Consider the following 20,897-nt stretch of genomic DNA (forward strand, 5'->3'; position numbering starts at 1 on the left):
CCAGAAAAATTAATGAAAATTTCCAGAAGAGAAAAATTCAAGTATGGCAAAAAGAAAAGTCAACATATGCCAAAATATTGAATATAGAAATAAAATAAACTTTTAATTTTCACTATTCCAGCTTTACAAGTTAAGATGACTTGCTTTTTTTCTCTGGATTGCCCCAGGTACTAAAACCTAGTCTAGGCCTTTATTACCTCATACTTGAGTAACTGCATCAGGCTCCTTTATAACCTACTTGTTTACAGGAGTTTTATCTCCTTTTATCATTTCTACCTTTTCTCCTTTTCTACCATTTCTACCATTTCTACGTTTTCTCCTAAAATACTAAGTCACTTTCCTGTGTGAAAACTTTTCATTGATTTCTTATTGCTTCAGATATCCAAACTCTTCTACATTGCATTCAAGATTCTGAATAATCTTGTCTCACCACACTTGCATTTCCCAGATCTCCTCAACCCTTAACCCCTCTTCACACACTCCCCTCCTTTCTGCCTCCATAACTTTTTCCTTTCTCTCTCTTCCCCTCTACCTATCTAAATCAAAGCTTAGTCTGTCTCATCTTCTCCCTGAAATCTGAGTTTGCTTTAGTGATGCTGTTATTTTTTTTGAATTTCTGTTGCTCTAATAGTGCCATGTGTTTAGCATTGCTTCCCCCATCCCTTATTTTCCTATGTTAATTTTGTCCTCCTAACTTGTAAGCTTCTTGAAGGTAGGCACCTTGGGCTTGCCTGTGTATTCACTTACAGTATTGAGCAGACTTGCATGTAATAATTTGTTGATATGTTAATTTGTTTTTGCTGTATAAATACCAATTATCAATAAGCATATATGTTAATTAAAACTTTGTATCTTTATAATTGAAATAGCTAAATGTGAATCATCGTATTATATTTGTAGAGCCTTTACACATGCACCTATGAGTTTTATTAAACATTTGTATAAAAGTGAGAGGTTCCACACTTGCAGACTCCTAGGAAACATTGATAGACCCATGTGTACAAATTAAATGCATTAGAATCTTAATTATATACTAGAGTCTTTGAATGAATTAATGTGTAAAGGAAGTATATAAAAATATAGCATGCTTCTCTCAAAACTTTTCTATAGCTTCAGTCTTTTCTGTTATTATGATCAGTTAGAAATGTAATTTACAATCACCCAACTTCATACACATCTTTGCAGTACTACCAGACTGAGGGCATTCAAATTGAATTGTTTGGATGGATGTGGCTGTCTACTGAGGTGGCCTTCTGAGAGACTTCTGGAGCTACTGCAACTTTTACAAAAGTAGTGAACTCTCAGATTTCTCAGAGCATTTGTTTGGACCCTCTTTGATACTACATTGTGCACTCCTTGAAGACAAGGGCTGTTCTTTGTGCCCTCTGCAGGGTGGGCACAATATAGACATATGTTTGTGAATTAATTTTAAAGTGGGAAGTAGTTTTACAATTGGATCTTAATTATCATTGAAAGAAGACTACAGACCATTTTTACACTTGAGTGTGAAATTTCTGGAGTATTTTATTGCTGTGCCCTGTGACTATGGCAGTGCCATAAGGAGGATAGCTCCTATATGGACTTAATATTGCTACAGGGACACAGATCTCTGAATCATCTTTCCTAGGAAACTTTACCTTAACCAACTTGTAATGCTGTTTTTCTAGAAAAAAAGAAATATTGATTGAATGAATTAAAAGCCATTTATTAAATTCTTAGTCTGTGCAGAGTATTGGTGCTCAACATTAGGAATGTCAACAGAAAAGCAGAGGCAGACCCTGCCCTCATGAAACTCCCACTATAATGGATAAGTCAATAGAAAAATTGAATTCAGCTGGAAAAGCCTGAAGGTTCTTTGGCTGTAGTTAATAGCAGAGGATAATGTATCTTTTAAAATGTCATTTCCACTAACAAAATCATGTAAGTTTTTGATGTTGACTAGTGTGGCAGGACCAAGGATTTTAGTGGTAAGAATTTTGTTTTCTAGGTCTTCAGTAGTTGTGACTGCAGTAACTGTGGCAATGCCATAAATACACATGAAACTGAATTGTTTCCTCTTGTCAATTTTCTGACATGTCCTGTTATGCCTCCTTTAAAGCCCTGCCTCAGGTAACTTTTAGTTCCTTAGAGTCTTTACCTCCAGTGCCATCCTCTACAGCAAACCTTTCCTCAACCACCAAAACCTTCTCTTTCAGGTTACTTTCTATCTACTCTGTGTATATATATCGTATTTGTACCTATTTTTTAAGTCTCAGCTCTCCCAATAAGATATGAGCTCTTTGAGAAGAGAGACTGTTTTTATCCTTTGTTTAATTGGGGCTTAGTAGAATAACTGACCCATATTAACATTTAATACATATTTGTTTACTGTAATTCTTTTGGCTATATCTACATTGGAGCAAATGGTACAAAAGAGAGAACTCTTTTCCTAAAAAGAAGTAGAACTCTTTAGATCCTATAAAATTGAAAGTGTTTGATTATAAATCCTGTTGATGAACTATGTATGTCTCATATAGGGACCAGACCAAACTCTGAAAAGCTTATTACCAAAAGATTAGCTGCCAAGTGATTTTCTTGGCTTTAGATTCTCAGGCAGCCATCTATGTCACAACACAGAGATCATGATTTTCATCAGTGGAGAGAGAATTGACATGGATAAAATAATGGATTAGAAAGAGAAAGAATATAGAGAAAGATACCCTAAGTCAGAACTTTGGGGGAAACTCACAGTTAGAGGATGGGTTGTATCCAGCAAAGGAGACTGAGAAGGAATGGTAGACAGATCAGGGGAGAGCAGTATCATGAAAGCTAAGAAAGGAAGGAGTAGTCAATAGTATTTCATATTGTAGATATGTTAAAAAGAATGAGACTTGAATAAAAGATTTTATATTGCCTAGTTTTACTATTTTCATTGCTCTCCAAAAGTCTAATGAACATTTCTTATATTTTCTAATATTTATAGTTTTGTAGATAGTTTGAAAATTCTTTTAAAAAACCCAACCCAGTTTCTTTTAAGTTTTCTCACATTGAGGCCATTCACCTTGAACTTCCTCTTTTACCCTCTTCCCCATTTTCTATCACTCAGATTTCTTTTGCCACTATCTCCTCCTCCACCTGTTTCACATGATGAAATAGCCTTCCTCCATACCACGGTTAAATTATTTCTACCTGTTCGTTATCCCATTTCACCCCATCACCTCTAGCAGATTGCTCTCTCTGCCATCCCCTCACTATCACTTATTTTCAGTTTCTCCTTCTCTACTAGTTCATTTCCTATTGCCTAGAAACCTGCCCATGTTTCTCCCATAATCAAAAAAACTCATTCTTGATCCTGTCATCCCTGCTATTATATATCTTCTGCCCTTTGTGGCTAAAGTCCTCTAAAGAGTTTTCTCTCTTCATTCCTTACAATCTGGCTTTCTATTTATTATCCCATCAAAACCCTCTCCAAAGTTACCAGTGATCTCTTGGTTGCCAAATCCAATCAACTGTTATTCTCCCTGACCTATCTGTAATCTTGGACACTTTTTTTTTTTTGCAAGGCAATGGGGTTAAATGATTTATCCAAGTCACACAGTCAGGTAACCACTAAGTGTCTGAGTCTGGACCTGAACTCAGGTCCTCTTGATTCCAGGGCTGGTGCTCCATCCACTGCACCACTCAGTTGCCCCCCCCCCCCCTCCCCAGGACACTTTTGATCACTCTTTCTTCCCCAATGCTACTCTTTTTTTTTCTCTAGGATTTTGGGATACCACTTTTCCTTGGTTCTCTCATGTCTATCAACCTTTCTATTCCTTGTCTTTTTCCTTTGCTAGAGTCTCATTCAGATCACACCCTTTAATCATAGATGTCCCTCAGAGTTCTGTAATGGACCCTCTTTTCTTTTATGCTACTTCATTTGATGATCTCTAGTTCCCATGGGTTTAATTATCTCTGTGCTGATGATTCTCCAATCAAAACCTTTGCTGTCATAATCTTTCTGTTGATTTGCAATCTTGCGTCTCCCATCTGTTTTTCAAACATCTTAAACTGGGTGTCCAGGAGACATCTTCAACTCATGATTGTTCTCCCTAAACCTCCTCTGACTCCCAACTTTTCTATTATTATTGAGGTCTGCACTCTCCTCACCCTCTTTCAGTCTGTTGTCAAGGCTCGTCAGGTTCACCTTTGTAACATCTCTTGAACATGTCGCCTCCTCTCCTCTGACATGGCCACCACTCCTGCAGGCCTTTATCACCTCCCACCTGGTCCATGACCAGAGCCTGCCTCAAGCCTCTCCCATTCCAGTTCATCCTCCATTCATTCACAAGTGATTTTCATGTCACTCAATAAACTCTAGTGGCTCCCTGTTGCCTCTAGGAACAGATACCCAATTCTCATTGCTTGGAATTCAAAATGTAACCTTCAGGATCACATCTGTCTCCTTTCTAATTTTCGTACATCTTACACCTTACTCCTCAACATGAACTCTTGAATCCAGTGACACTGGTATCCTTACTGTATTACAAATAAGACACTCCACCTCTCAGCTCAAGGCATTTTCTCTGCCTGTACCCTCTGCATGGAATGCTCTCCTTCCTCTATTCCCACTACTGAATTTTTTGGCTTCCTTAAAATCTCTTCTACTATAGGAAGCCTTCCCCAACCCTTTTTCATTTCAATACTTTCCCTCTATTAATTATTTCCTATTTATTCTGTATATAGTTTACTTTGTATATATGTGTTTGTATGTTGCCAGCTTCATTAAGTTGTAAGCTCTTTGAGGCTACAGTCTGTCCTCTTAGTCTTTTTGTCAACTCCTGGCACAGTATCTGGCCAACCCATAGTTTGGTATTTGATAAATGTTTATTGACTAATTGTTTGATAATTTACAGGTGCCTTGCTTACTACCCATGTATCAGGCAGTCACCAGGAATTAGTTAAGTGCTTGCTTACCTAGTATTAGAACTCTGTACCTCTGTGATACTAGGTATCAAACAGGGACTGTTTTTTTTTTATTTTGAGTTTTACAATTTTTCCCCCAATCTTATTTCCCTCCCCCCACCCCCCACAGAAGACAATTTGCCAGTCTTTACATTGTTTCCATGGTATACATTGATCCAAATTGAATGTGATGAGAGAGAAATCATATCCTTAAGGAAGAAACATAAAGTATAAGAGATAACAAGATCAGACAATAAGATAGCAGTTTTTTTCCTAAATTAAAGTTAATAGTCCTTGGTCTTTGTTCAAACTCCACAGTTCTTTCTCTGGATACAGATGGTATTCTCCATTGCAGACAGCCCCAAATTGTCCCTGATTGTTGCATTGATGGAATGAGTGAGTCCATTAAGACTGATCAGCCCCCCCCATGTTGCTGTTAGGGTGTACAGTGTTTTTCTGGTTCTGCTCATCTCACTCAGCATCAGTTCATGCAAATCCCTCCAGGTTTCCCTGAATTCCCATCCCTCCTGGTTTCTAATAGAACAATAGTGTTTCATGACATACATATACCACAGTTTGTTAAGCCATTCCCCAATTGAAGGACATTTACTTGATTTCCAATTCTTTGCTACCACAAACAGGGCTGCTATGAATATATTTGTACAAGTGATGTTTTTACCCTTTTTCATCATCTCTTCAGGGTATAGACCCAGTAGTGGTATTGCTGGATCAAAGGGTATGCACATTTTTGTTGCCCTTTGGGAATAATTCCAGATTGCTCTCCAGAAAGGCTGGATGAGTTCACAGCTCCACCAACAGTGTAATAGTGTCCCAAGTTTCCCACGACCCTTCCAACAATGATCATTATCCTTTCTGGTCATATTGGCCAGTCGGAGAGGTGTGAGGTGGTACCTCAGAGAAGTTTTAATTTGAATCTCTCTTTTAGAGCAATTATTCATATGACTGTGGATTGCTTTGATTTCCTCATCTGTAAATTACCTTTGCATATTCTTTGACCATTTGTCAATTGGGGAATGGCTTTTTTTTAAAAATTTGACTTGGTTCTCTGTATATTTTAGAAATGAGTCCTTTGTCAGAAATATTAGTTGTAAAGATTGTTTCCCAGTTTACTACATTTCTTTTGATCTTGGTTACATTCGGTTTGTCTGTGCAAAAGCTTTTTAATTTAATGTAATCAAAATCATCTAGTTTGTTTTTAGTGATGTTCTCCATCTTTTCCTTAGTCATGAACTGCTTCCCTTTCCATAGATCTGACAGGTAAACCAGTCCTTGATCTTCTAGTTTGCTTATAATATTTTTTTATGTCTAAATCCTGTATCCATTTTGATTTTATCTTGGTATAGGAGTGCCTCTGTTTTAGATACAGAAGCCAAGGCAGTGAGTAAGGGTTCCTGAGTCATGATGTCAGTGAGTCAGAGCCACAGAATTAATTGTTCTTAGCACTGCACTGTCTTCTTTCTTTTCCCCGGTTTTTTTCTATGATTGATAGCATCAGAGTAAAAAGGTTTGTAAAATCTCTAACTAGAATATTTTTTTTCAGCAAAAGGAAGAGCAGAACTACTTAAGATCAATCTTCGTGAAGTCGAATTAGATCCTGACATTCAATTAGAAGAGATAGCGGAGAAGATCGAAGGCTATTCTGGGGCTGACATAACTAATGTTTGCAGGTATTTCTTTAATTAAGCAACTTAAATAAAAGTAAAAAGTTTGCCCATGAGTTAAACATAATTAATTATCAATATAATGTCTTGATATTGTTTTCAGATGAATGTCTTGTTTGCATTGGTTGTTTACAACTTAGTAGTATTGGTCAAAATTTGAATATTCCTGTGGAGGCCATTGAGCTCCTGCCTGTGGAGTTTCTGAACTTCAGAGTGATGGGGTGAACTCTGGGCTCTAGGGGTCTGCATGCTAAACCAGCCTTTCTATAGTTTGGTCACTTGCATTTTCTCTACTAATTTCAATATCAGTACAGTCATTACTGTATAAGTAATACGTATAAGTGTATTGTGGCATAAAACACATTTGTTTAGATGGCAGCATGGAGGCACATGTGGATAGAGTTCTGGAGGTAGAGTGAAGAAGATTGAGTCCAAGATCCCTTTCACATGCTTTCTTACCTGGGTGACCTTGAGCAAATCACGTCTTCTCAAGTGCCTTCAGTTCCTTCATCTGTCTCTTGGATTCCTTCTGTCTCCATTTCTTTAGTCTCCTGATAGAGGTGTGATAGAAGTTTCTGAAATACTGTTAGCAAGGATTTCTTTGGTCATCTATTTAAATTTGGTGAAGGTCTTTCCTCTCAATCAGCACTTTTATTTTCCACCTTGAGGATGCCTGTTCATTTTCTCTATCTTATAAGGTTGGAGGGTGGCTTTGGATTTTTTTTTCCTGGTTGGATTTATGCTCCAAATAAAGAAGGAGCTGACTTTACCTCTTCTGGTTAAGTGAAGCCATAGATAATTTTATGAATTCCCTGAATTTCAGTGTTCTTTAGGTGTGGATTAGACAAAGCTTAGCCCAGAGTGGGAAGAAAGTAGCATTAATTAAAATATCTGCCACCAAGAGTAGATAGCTCGAAATTAGGCCTTTCTAGCATGAACTTTGAATTTCTTCTTTCAATTTCTGTTTGCCAATCTGGAAGATGCTCCATAGTTGAGGTAATGTGGGAACATAAGACCCAGGAGGAGTTCCTGGATTTGATGACTTGATGTCTTGATCTTTTGAACACCTATTCCCTTTGTGACCCAGGACTAATGACTAATCTCTCTGAATATTAGTTTCCTTATCAATTAGTTCATGTTACATGAACTTTCTCACTGGGCTGTTGTAAGGGGCAAATAAGAGGGTATTATATAAATTGCCTAGAAGTAGGGTAGAGGGATCATGGAACTGTGATTTCATTGATCTAGGGAGCCCCTAGTTGAAGAAACTCTACCAGTGCAGGTTGGCACATTCTCTGCAATTCAATCCTAGAGGGTCATTTGGTGTACCCAGGATCACAGAACCAGAATGAATCAGGGGCAGGACTTGAACTCAGATCTTTTGACATGATCAGTTTTCTATCCACTGTGCCTTTATAAATGAATGCCATTTTTATTTTAAGATCATAGGATTTAGAGGAACTTTCTAGGTAAAATAAAATTTGATTTTGAAGAGTTCTTAGTAGTTAACCTGGTTCAGCATTTTTCTTGTTTAGGGACCTGAGCCCAAGAGATGAAGTAACAGCTTAGCCTCACACAGGTTAATAGTATCAGATATAAGAGCTGAGTTCTTCAAGATCAAATTCAGAGCTCTTTCCACTACATCCTCTGCTTCTCATTGTAAATTCATAATATTGTCATTAAAATCTCCCATCATGCTCCTTAGGAGGAAAATACTTCTTAGCATTATAAAATAGGTACTTTCTTGAATATTCTTTTAGCATAGTCATTCATTTTGTCTTTACCACATGCAGTAGTTGTTCTGATATTTTTTTTATGTATCCCCCAGGGATGCTTCTCTAATGGCGATGAGACGGCGCATCCATGGCTTAAGCCCAGAAGAGATACGAGCCCTTTCTAAGGAAGAGCTGCAGATGCCTGTTACAAAAGGGGATTTTGAATTGGCACTGAAGAAAATCTCTAAGTCTGTGTCTGCTGCAGACTTAGAGAAGTATGAAAAGTGGATGCTTGAATTTGGATCTGCTTAATTTTAATGTTATTTTTTCTTTGTTCTGTTGAGGCTCACATTTTGTTTGTAAAACGCAAAAGAAATTACTAGAAATCTTTTAAAAGATTTGAATTTTTCATATGGGAGATGCCTCTTTCAGCATCTTTTCATTCAAAGGCAAAAAACAAACTGAAGAATAGAAGATGTGGTTGAGAGAAAAGAAAAGATTCTGGAAAAAGCAAGCTTCTCTGTGATGTGGTAGGGCCCTGGGCAGGGGTTCCTAACTTCTTTTCCTTGGCTTTCAGATTGCTGGTCAGCTTGTCAAGGAAGCTGAGGTAGTGAAAGGAACTAACAAAGTATTTTGTCTTCTTTTAGAAGAAGATTGTTTACATTTAATATAGAGGAACTGTCTAATTCATTTCTCTATGTCTCATGGTACTTAGGCATTTCTCCTCTTAACTACATTAAAAGTACATTAGTTTTTAAAATGGGAATGTGTTTGTATCAAGGTAGGAAATCCATGTTTTCTTGTGGAAAGAAGTTTCTGAGTTAGTTTTTGAAGGAAGTAGTGAGTTTGTGAACTTGATTCATTATTCTTCATCTCTGTTACCTTCCCAATGTAGGCTTTCCCTTTTTTTTCAGAGCTTGTAAGTACCAGAGTATAGCTTCAGTGGTTATCCCTGCCAGAACGATTTAACCATTTTTTATTTGTTTTACATCTTTAATTAGAAATATCCTTCCACATTTTTGGATCATCAAATCAAGGGTACATTTTTATTTTCCTACTTTTCTTGCCAGTGCTTGTCAAATTGAATATCGAAAGGATATGAAGGAAATTTTGGACCCTCCAAATATAAAATGCAAACATTTTTAACATCTAGATATATTTTCGCTTTAATTTCTTTCATTGTATTCAGACAAATGCATCCTTCATTTTCCTCACTCCCACATTGTTTGAATTTTAATGTTAGATTTTGTTTGGCAGGCTAGACTATTCCATCATCTTCATGAATTGTCCACACATATTTATGGCTAAAACAGAAGTATTACCTACCTCAAAGGGTTCTTGTGCTTTGTCAAGCCTTAAGGCTCTATATTACTGTGAGTTATTGGATTATTTGGTGGGGGGAGATAACAATCAGGACCTGTGTTGGGTAGGGAACTTCTAGTAAGAAATTTCTCTTTTCCAGTGCAGATCTGCAACTGTTTTCCAATTCACCAAGCAATTAAATTACTTTTGTAGGGTCATAGAGCTATTATGTGTCAGAAACAGGACTCTCTGATTGGCTCTTTATTCCTTATACTATGCTGAATTTCACATCTTTTTTTTGATGTTAGTCCTCAAATCATCAAGGTGTAAAGGTGACCTGGGCTTCTCCCAGGTTGTGCTGGCAAAGTGCATATTTGTTCCAATGGAAAGGCTTGACAGTTGTCAGAGGCCACCCCAGGTAGGTTTGGCATGGTGAACCATGAAGGAGATAGATATGCAAAAGAGCTGTCAGGCCTATGTGGCTCATTTCTGCCTGTCTAGTCAGATTAGTGGAGAGGGGACACAGAGTGCCAAGAATCACATACTTCTTAGACTGTCTACACATATTATTTTACTCAACAGTTGTTTTAATCTGCAATCCTTGTCAGTTGACAAATCACATGGAATCACATCCATAAAGACATTCTCACTGGTTGAAAGAAGTTCTAAATGAAAGAGTAACTTTAGGTTCTCCTTGAGTTGACAGATTTGGCTTTATCTTGTGTCCAAAGGTAATAAGAAATGAAATTTTGTGGAATACTTGGGCTTCTCACTTCATAATACTCAAAATAAATATGAGCAAGCAGGCTACCATGAAGGTAACTGCAGCTTATGTACCAACAGTTGTGGCAGATCTGAAGTAATAGAGAAATTTCATAAAGAGCTTGATAAGATTCTCCAAAGTCATTTACTCTTGATTCTTGGTAATTTCAATGCTAAAGTGAATGTAGAAGAAGATGATTAAAATGCTGGAAAATATGATTTACACTCAAGAAATGAAAGAGACCAATGCTCTATAACTGATCAGAGACCTATTCATGAATATTTTTTTTCAAGAAGAGAGTTGTAACATGATAGGTATGATGAGTGTCAAACAACCTGGAAATAATAAAATTGACTTTTTCTTAACAGATAGGAAATGCTTAGTTACTTGTCAGTCACTTCAGAATCATTTGTCTGTGAAGGAATAGTAATAATCAGTTGGTTAGAGGAAAGGTCAAAATCAATAACAAATTAGATAAGGGTGAAAAGGTACAGTATGTAATTTTAGTAACTCCAACCTGAAACAAACTGTTGCCTGAAAATAAAAAAGGGCAATGGTAAAAACTAAAGACATTTACTCTGTCACCATTTATTGCAGAAGATTAAATGATAGAAAATAGTCACTATAATAGGAAAAGAGGAAAGAATCCAGAAATAGTTTCAGCCAAGAAACACTTTTTTTTTGTCTAAGTTTGGGAGACACGGCTGCTAAAAAGCATTTTAGTGCATGACCCATTTGTAAAACACTATGAGCAGTGATGATGGAAGATCACATTTGTTACTTCAAAATATACCAAAACTCACCTGAGAGGGGAAAAGAGTCCACAGGGAGAAGGCCAACTATGCCAGAGATATAATTTTAAAAAAGTATTTGTGGATGAAAATGGAAGGAGAACAACAAATAGATGTGAATCCAGACATCTACAAGTGTTTCTATATTCAATCAATTAGTGATTGTGGTGGTACCTCTGCATTTGGATTCTGTTACCTTGGTCCCTCATATGCTATGTTTTGTTAGATTGGGACTAAAGAAGTTGGAAAGAATAGGTTAAGCTTTCTGAATACAGAGATTAGCAAAGTATTAAAGAGACTAAAGTATCAATTTGTAAGATAACAAGATATCTCAGAAGAGGGGAAGATTTCCAAAAGAATGGAAAAACATGACATGATGTTACTGCCACTGAAGAGAAGGCATTGCTTAACTACCAGCATGCATATTTTATTTCTGTGAATTCTCATAGCATAATGGTCTGTGCATGAATTGAACATTTTCTTGATGAGAATATGAGACATTTTACAGACATTTTCCATAGTAGACTTCATAGTTACAAAATTGATTCAAACATGTAAAATCCCATGATGTAGTTGCTTGTTAATAAAATTTTTACTTTTGAGCAAAATTTTCAGCAAATATGATCACATAGGGTCTCTCTTTATACATGTTAAGATCATATAAAATATTTCATATCAGTTCTAATCACAAAGAACTTTGTTCACTGGTGTGCTAAGTATCAGTGACAAGTGAGACCCCAAACTAGGGAGTCAGATACATACAAAAGACATCATGGAGTGAGTCCTGTCAAGAGGTTCTCGACATTTTCCTCTTTGGATCTGACATTGTGTGTTGCATAGAGCCCTGGGTCATTATAGGATCTTTTCAGGGAGATCTGTAGTTAATATATTTACTCTAAGATAGCAGCCAAGGTGTCCATGCTAGAAATGTGAATAAGAAACACAAACTCTTGTTCTTGGTCCTGCATTTTTTGATGGCTAATTCAAGGGCATAGTAGATATAGGCCCAGAACTAAAAAGGAGGACAGATTGGGCTGGATCACATAAAGAAATTTTGCAATGCTTTTAGTGATCCCAAGCTGCTCCCTGCTACAAAAGCTCACTTTTAAATACTAGTATTCATACAATAATGCCATATGGTTATAAGTCATAAAACTGATTTCAGAAGAATAAACATTGCTCCTTTATTAGCAAGGTTCACTGAAAGGATGCATTGTTTGTGTAAATAATGGAAATGCATCATATTACCAACAATAACATTTTTTGAAGCTTAGAAGAAAAGACCCTATTAAGTATTCCTTCTGAAAAGAGAGGTGGGCCACTCATGTAGCAGAAATGAGAGGACTGAGTAGTGCATCATTTTAAAAAGGTTTTAAAAACTTGAAGCATATGGAAGACCTCTAGCAAATGAAATAGATCATTTGTAAAAGATTTAGGAAAAACTGCAAACAAGAATCTTTTAGAATAAAAAGTATAAGTGTTGATATTTGTACCCATGGAGAATTAAGGTGAGAATTATAGATCCATTGAATATTATTAGTCTCAAAATGGGACAACAGCTTAATTTTGTAAATCACAATGTTCTACACAGGGAACGTGAATTAATAATCTACAACTTCTTTTGAATTAGAAATTGAAGTCTATTCATTTTCCTCAATTTAACATAAGATTCCTAAAATAGAAAAAGTAGCTATAAGAAGGTTTAGCTTAGACTTATCTAGGTAATAGGTAGATGATAGCATTTTTGTGTATATTACTTTATCTAGCTTTTATTAGGTAACCAGTGCTTTTCTCAAAGTTACATCTGATGATAAATTTATATTTAATGTTGGATGGTACTTCTTGGATAAAAGCTGAAACCAAAAAGAATACAACTTCGAACCCTTATTTTTATACATACATATGTACATACATACATATAGATAATATAATATACAATATATAAATTGTATATATATATATATTTATAAAGAGAAAGATTGAGACAGACACACACATAGAGAAAGCTCTTAGTATTTTGCTGGGTGAAGAGAAAGTTCACATTTTTCTCCTCATCTACTATAAAGTCCATATGCTCTTTTCATATATTCTTTCTGAGGCTACTCGATTGCTACTGTTATCTATTTGATCAATTTTTGTATTTTTTCTCTATTACTGCCTATGCCCTATGAATGATCTCATTTTGCTTTTGTAGTCATAAGTATTACAGGAGTCAAAATCACAAGGAGTCATGACTTTATTGCAATTGAATTCAGCCTAATTTTTTTGTCCTTACACTTTATTATTCCTAAGGGCATCAATCTTTTCTTAAAGAATTGTTTGGACCTCTTTGGTTATCCTGCTGTTGATATTCAATTAATTGTTTCTCTTTTTTCTTTCTAAATTACTTCAGATGATCACTAAGTCCTGTTAGGATTTTGATTCTCAAAACCTGTATGTTAAATTTCATTTGTGCTATATAGCTTGGTAGGATTAATTTTAATTAGAGCTATATTACCCTTAGCCTTTTGTAAATTCTCTTTGTAATTTCTTATATATTATAATTAATAATATTATTTATTCTGATTTTCTTTTATTAGTTAATCAGTATTTGGAGTCTTTGGTCCCTTGCTTCCTAGAAACTTTTCTTTTATATCTTACCCAAGTCAATATAAGCACCCAGGTGCTTATTTATATCATTTACTCTCACTTGTTCCATCAATGCATAGTGACTTCTCTTGACCCCATTCAGGATATGGGAGAGAACTCTTCACTCTCGGTTGCAAATTGAATATGAATTGATCTAATTATGGTTTACATTTTTCCTGGTATCAGACTACAGTGAATTGACCTCGGATGAAATAGAGTAATTTTTGCTATGTTCCAGTAGCAGATGCAGTTAAAAGTTATGAGGATTTGGATCCTTTCATTCATCTGAACTGTTAATAATAATTTCAGGTTCTGTAGTATATTGATTTTAGAATTATATCTTAATAGTTTCTCTTTTTAAATTCCAAGCTATTTTTCAATTTATTCCTTTAATAAAAGTGTAAGGTACATGTGAGACACTTTATTAGGCATTGTATTTAATACAGAGTTTATGAGAGATATTCCTTATCCTTTGTTGCACTCTTTCCACTTACACTTTGTAAACTTCTGGCTTCTAATTCTTTTAAGAAGCTTTTTTATCACCAACTTTGTCCATTTCTACATTACACAAAATTAAGGGTAGAGTCAATAGATATGATAAAATTGACCATGTTGTTGGCTTGATCAAATAACTCAATCAAGACTGAATCTATAGCTTAGAATTAACAAATAATTATCACACACACACACTCTCTCTCTCTCTCTCTCTCTCTCTCTCTCTCTCTCTCTCTCTCTCTCTCTCCCTGGACACCTGGTTGATGCCAGGATAATTTAAACTTCATATTTTGAAAGACCTGGATCAATTAGTATAATTTAAGTTTCTCTACATACATTGCCCATCTACTAAGTCAAATAAGTCTACAGTCATTGCACTGTCTGAAAATGGAATAACTATTATAAAGGACTAACTAGCTAATAGAGATGTCTTTGCTTTCCCTCACATTAACATAGAAGATTTATATAGTCTATTGCTTGTTTTCTGAATATGATTTGACTGCCTTATTTGAAGTTGTTACTACTGACAACCTTTTTTTGTGTAATGATAGATTCTCTCTCTTGTCTCTTGATCCCAGCAATGTCACCTTAGAAGATGCCCTGTGTTAAAGGTGCTGCAGACAGTGTTATGATCCAGTATAGAGAGAAAGGAACACAGGGTTATCTTCTATCTTTTACCAGACTTTGGAGTGTGAATGTGTGTGTGTGTGTGTGTGTGAGTGTATATGGGTGTATGTGTTTTTTAAAAGGTCCTTAACTTTGGTTTGTTTTTATTCTGTATTTCAAGATTTATTTTTTGCAAAGTACAGAAATGGTAATGGCACATAAATGTTTAAATGAGTCTAAAAGACATTCCTGAAGATCAGGAAGATAAAAATATCCAAAGAAAAGTTTGATCCTAATCATATCAATATTAATAAGAATAAATATAAATATTTTTGTTAAAGTTGATTAATATGCATTTTAAATCATATTTCTCTTTTATTTGAAAATAGGCTTTTCATCTCCTTCCCTACCTCTGTATGAGTCTTGTAAGAATAATATATCTTTGGGATGCTGTTTATGAGAGTATTATTTTTAAACTTTTCTTCCCTTAGCCTATAATTTTTTTTGCCTTTTATTAGTTTCCAGAACAATCTTTGGCTTCAAAAATGTTACTAAATGACTAGGTATCTTGTCAGTTAAATGGAGAAATCCTGATGATAGGAAATTGATTTGTTGCTTTTCTTATTGTATACCTATTATTTCCTTGAACCAGACCCTGTAATTACCCTATTATTTCTTCAGCCTGACTGTTAAGTATTTGAGCAAACAAATACCAACAAGATAACTTTGCCAGTAACATTTAATAATTTGGCAGAACAGATGGTGAGGCAGTGCAGGTTCTCTCCATTGTTGCCATCAAACCCAAAGCAGTTCATTCCACCCGGTTTGCCTCTTGCTTCAGATATCCAAAATGCATGTGATTTTCCTGTTGTAATCTGAAGTGACTACAATTATCTCTTTACAAAAACAAGAACTTTTGCACATTTTATGTCCAAAATCTACCTCAATTAAACTAGGCCTAGATTTAAGGGGAGAAAGATGGGAGGATTATAGAACATAGAGTATTGACTGCCCAAGATAACCACAGCATTATATATGCAGATTTATTTTCATAGGACCTTCCTCTTACCATTATGATCCATTTTTTAAAAAAGCTTTTGCAAGGCAATGAGGTTAAGTGATTTGTCCAAGATCACACAACTAGGCAATTATTAAGTGTCTGAGGTGGGATTTGAACTCAGGTCCTCCTGACTCCAGGGTCAGTGCTCTATCCACTGCGCCACCTAGCTGCCCCTCCAATTTTTTTTTAAAGAAAATCCAGATTCTCCCATTTACTTTGGGTTCTACCATTTCTCCTAACCACCAGGCTCAGTGACTTAACTTAAGCTTATGTAGAATGTCAGCAATAACTGCTCCTGACTTTTTTTTTTGTGGTGGGGAGCAACTCATTTAAGTTAGGCTAAGACTTTATATTTAGAAAAGTTCAGAGGTAGCTAGTTATATGTATATATGTACATATGTAGATATGTATATCCATACAAAAGCCCTTGATATTGTATACTGACTGCATAAAGGGCAGTACTAATCATTGCTGTCTCTTAAACTCAGTTCCATTCCAGGACTCTACGATGGGCACTTGTGGTCTGCTGAGATAGTCTTTGGTGTATGTTTCAGTGTTCGTTTCTCAGTATTTTGTACCTAACTTAAAGGAAAAGACGCCTCTAAAGTGTATTTATTAAATGTGTCTTTCCTAATATGTGTATGCTAATGTGTATGCTAGTCTCATGAATTTTGTTGTGTTTGCACTCAGGTTATATTTTGGTAATAAATTTTAGAGTGTTCTTCAGTTGTCTGTCTTTTCCTTGTGATTAATTCTGGATGGAAAGGGCTTTGGAAATTAATATCAGAGAATTTTCACTTCAGGTAAACTCACATATTTTATTTTAGCATGGCAATGGGGTTAAGTGACTTGCCCAAGGTCACGCAGCTAGGTAATCATTAAGTTTCTGAGGTCGAATTTGAACTCAGATCCTCCTGACTCCAAGGCTGGTGCTCTATTCATTGCGCCATCTAGCTGTCCCAAATCACATTTTAAATGGCATTTTATATATTCTGCTTATTGGGGCTGTCTCCTATAGGAGACAAAAACCATGCAATTTGCATCACTGATGCAGGTAAGCCAAGAGTAGTTTTTTCAATTAAGTTATACCATGTCTTTAAAGAAATTCAGTAACACTTTATTTAAAAAGCACCATCCGGGAATGAATGAACTGTTCCATGTAAATGAATTTTCCAGATGACTGAAACCTATTCTATATTAAAAAATCAACCACTTTTGATAGGAATCTTTCTGAAGAATATCACACACTTTCTTGCCTTCTTGAACAGAACATATTGGACATACTTTAAACCTTTCTTGTTGACTCAAGGTTATCATTATGCATATCACTATATGTAACACCGGTAAAATGATGCTTTCTGGACCTATTGAAGAAAAGGTAAAATGGTTCTAAACTGCTATGTCTTTGGATTTATCTGGCTTTTCCATAATTTTCCCTGTCACTTTTCTCACTGCTGTATTATTAAACCTATCACTGTCAGTCTACAAAGTCATCTACCTCCACTTCCCTTCTAATTTGCTGTTTCTTAAGGAGAGCATGGTTGTAGTGGAGTACAACACTAACCAGGAGCATAGGGATCTGAGCTCTTGTCTCAGTTGTGACACTCAGTAAGTCTGTGTCTCTGTTTCTTCAACTGTAAAATGAGGAGGTTGTCCTAAAGATTTGAAAGACCAGTAATATTCTTTGATATGGGGCTAGGAAACCAGATAATCAGGTTCATTAGAATCATGTTTATAAAAAATTAGAATTTGAGAGCTTATAGGCTCCTCTATGAGTAAACTCTATGAGCATTTGTGTATGATCTTTGTGACATCTCTTTTGGCTGTTTGGGAATGTGATATAATATAGTCTTGACTATCATCTACTGACTATGTAACTTTGAGCAAATTATGTCAGTTCTCTCAGCCTCTCTGTAAAATGGGGAGGATGATATTTGCACTCTCTACATTGTGGGTTCTTGCAAAAAGCACTTTGTAAACCATAAAAGTGCTAGATAGATGTGTTAATATTTGCTTACTTCTTGGTTCTCACTTTGTTTCAGGTATTTAAAGTTGCTGGATAAATAAAATGTTAGTATTAGAAATATAATCACAAGGTAATGCAATCATAATCAAATTATCATTATAAAATAATGGAATTGTAGAGTTAGAAGGTAACAAGATGATCTAAATGGGATAGAGAGGCATTTGGGGGTAGGTGACTTTCTGCTTCCCTTGAATTGTGGAGGAGGATTCTCCTATTTTGCCTAAGTAGGGATGACCCTCCCTGCATTCTTGCCACCTTTATTTAGTAAGTAGCTTTATGTTTGGAGTTAGGAGATGAGGGAGTTAAAAATTTTTTTACATGAAAAAAGAAGTCAATCACTTTGACTAGGGCCATTTAGGTAGATCTGAGATAGAGGTGCAGGCCTTCTTAACTAAAAACTCAGGTGTCCTCCCTTTCTTTCCCTATTACTAATCTGGGGAAAAATGACTAGTTGCCTCAGTCTTGGTTGGAAAAGGGAGATTTAGAGTTTGTCTGCCTTTCCCATTCCTTGCATCCTTCTTTTGTCCTTCCCTTCATTCTCTCATTTCCTACAGTTTTCCCCTAGATTCAGTGTATCAGTTGTTCTCCTCCTCCCCCCAATTAATTTGGATGTGGTCTTGAGACTTGGAGGTCCCCATAGTAAGCATGAGTTCTAGACTATCTCTTATCTGTTACATAGGACAATGATTTCATTAGTTCTAGCAGTTTAATGGGGGCAGGTAGGTGGCACAAGGGAGATAGCCTGATACCAAACTCAGTGCTCTATCTTGTGTTCAAATATCTATTAGCTGTGTGACCCTGGGCAAGTTTCTAAAACCCTATTTATCTTAGTTCCTTATCTGTAAAAATGAACTGGAGAAGGATATGGCAAACCATTCTAGTATCTTTGCCAAGAAAACCCCAAAAGAGGTCAGATAGAATTGGACATGCCCGAAATGACTCAACAGCAATGACAATGGCAGCAGCAACAACAACAATCAATTTAAGCAAAGACCCAGAATTCATTCATTGCCTGCTTAGCACAGACAATCCCTTCCATAGGGAGAACTCATTCAAAGGCTTATTCTGACAGTGATTCATTTGCCTGGGCTCTTTTGTTCATATAAGAAGGGCTAAGGCCAGAGGCTTCTGTGGTATGTACCTATGTGGATTTTTCCCATCAAGGACACCTCTGATATATATTCAGGCTCTCTCTTGGAATTTTTTCAGAGAAATGTTCAAATTAATGAATCCCTAAAACTTTTCCCCAACCTTAATTTAGGGGTCAGTTGGAGATTGGGAACCTATATGCTAGTGTAATTTTAGGAATTACAAGGAGAGATGGTGGCATAAAATGTCAAGACCTGGAGTAGAACCCAAATCTAGTTCAGTAGTTTTACAACATAAAAAAGCATTTATTTTCTTTATTTTTTAAGGCAATGGGATTAAATGACTGCCCAAGGTCACACAGCTAGGTAATTATTAAGTGAGGTCACATTTAAACTCAGGTCCTCTTGACTCCAGGGTGGTGCTCTATGTACTGTGCCACTGAGCTGCCCCAAGAGCATTTTTTTTTTTTTTTTAGGATTTTGCAAGGCAAATGGGGTTAAGTGGCTTGCCCAAGGCCACACAGCTAGGTAATTATTAAGTATCTGAGGCTGGATTTGACTCCTGTCTCCAGGGCTGGTGCTCTATCCACTGTGCCACCTAGCCAACCCACCAAGAGCATTTCTTAAATGCCCACTGTGTCCACTACTGGAGGAGAGAAAAAGTTTGGATGAGAGACAGTTGCTGCTCTCAAGAAATTTATGTTCTAGCAGAACAGATAACAATATAAACATAGATTGCTATGATACAGGTTACATGATAATATGCATTCAAATTTCATAACATGCCATGTAAGATAGCAAAATCCTCATCAATCTGAATGGGTTCAGGGAAGGCTTCCTATATAGGAGGTATGAGAAATTCAACAGGAGAGGAGGGTCATTCTAGGCATGGGGATAGCCTAAGCAAAGCCCAGAAGATGAGAAAAGATTTGACTGTTTGATTGGGCTGTAAAGGCATGAGACAGGGTTGGAGTATTGGAGGAAAGGCTGAAAGGCACACAAAAAAAAAACTATTGCAATAGTGTCTTGGAGGTGTCAATTGGAATGGAGAAAAGGCAATGGACGTGAAAGATGAATGAGACCTACTGGAAACGTGTTAGAAGAAACTGCCAGTGAATCAGCCAGTATTTATAGATGGCTTAACTCTTCAACAGGCCAATACAGATTAATTATAGTTGAGATCCAAGAATAGTACTTTTATAGTCAAACTAATTGATATAGAAGAAAATAATGTTGGCATATGTTTTATGAACCTGAGAGTTTTATTTTTAATCTCTCGCTGTGCTATTTAGTTTTGGTGACTTCCTTTCTTTCATTAAACAAGTTCTTGTTTAAGCATAAGGACTCTATGGAAAGTGGGAATATTACTTCTTTCCCTTCCTTGGAAGTTTCTTTTACAAAATTAGGTACAATGAAGCGACCCAAGCTTAGTGAGTTTGAACAATCCATATGAATCAAAAGTGTGGCCCAAATAGTTGCTTTTTAATGTTTAATTGCCAGCAGAGCATTAATAACTAAATGACAATTCCCTAGTCATATAGATGTAGCCTCGTTCTTTTTAATAGTTTTTGAGGCTCTCTCTGTACAAAATAAGGATATTTGAAGCCCTACTTTGAGAACATAGTTATATGCCTTGGCTTTGTTCTGTTCAAAGTGTTTGGAATGTCTTTCAGTATAGTAGAACTTAATTCTTTTTTTTTAAAAAAATATAAACAATTCATTAAGGCATGACTGGTGTATCATACATAAATCCTGCATTATAAACTAGGGATTCTCCATTAGTGTAATGCAATTAAAAATGGTCAGATCCAACTTGCA

General features: G+C 36.0%; 1 protein-coding gene across 5 annotated transcripts in view; it reads left to right on the plus strand.

Moving 5' to 3' along the window:
- The window catches only part of KATNAL1 (katanin catalytic subunit A1 like 1), a 264,986-nt gene extending 245,568 nt beyond the window's left edge, over positions 1-19,418 (plus strand). For all 5 annotated transcript variants that reach the window (XM_074216118.1, XM_074216117.1, XM_074216119.1 and 2 more), the window contains 2 exons: positions 6,485-6,611; positions 8,434-19,418. In XM_074216118.1, the coding sequence (XP_074072219.1) occupies positions 6,485-6,611; positions 8,434-8,632 (326 nt within the window). In that variant the 3' untranslated portion in view covers positions 8,633-19,418. The remainder of the gene's footprint in view (positions 1-6,484; positions 6,612-8,433) is intronic.
- The last annotated feature ends 1,479 nt before the right edge of the window (positions 19,419-20,897 follow it).

This window comes from Macrotis lagotis, chromosome 1 (assembly GCF_037893015.1).
Source record: "Macrotis lagotis isolate mMagLag1 chromosome 1, bilby.v1.9.chrom.fasta, whole genome shotgun sequence".
In the NCBI taxonomy this organism is placed as follows: Eukaryota; Metazoa; Chordata; class Mammalia; order Peramelemorphia; family Peramelidae; genus Macrotis; species Macrotis lagotis.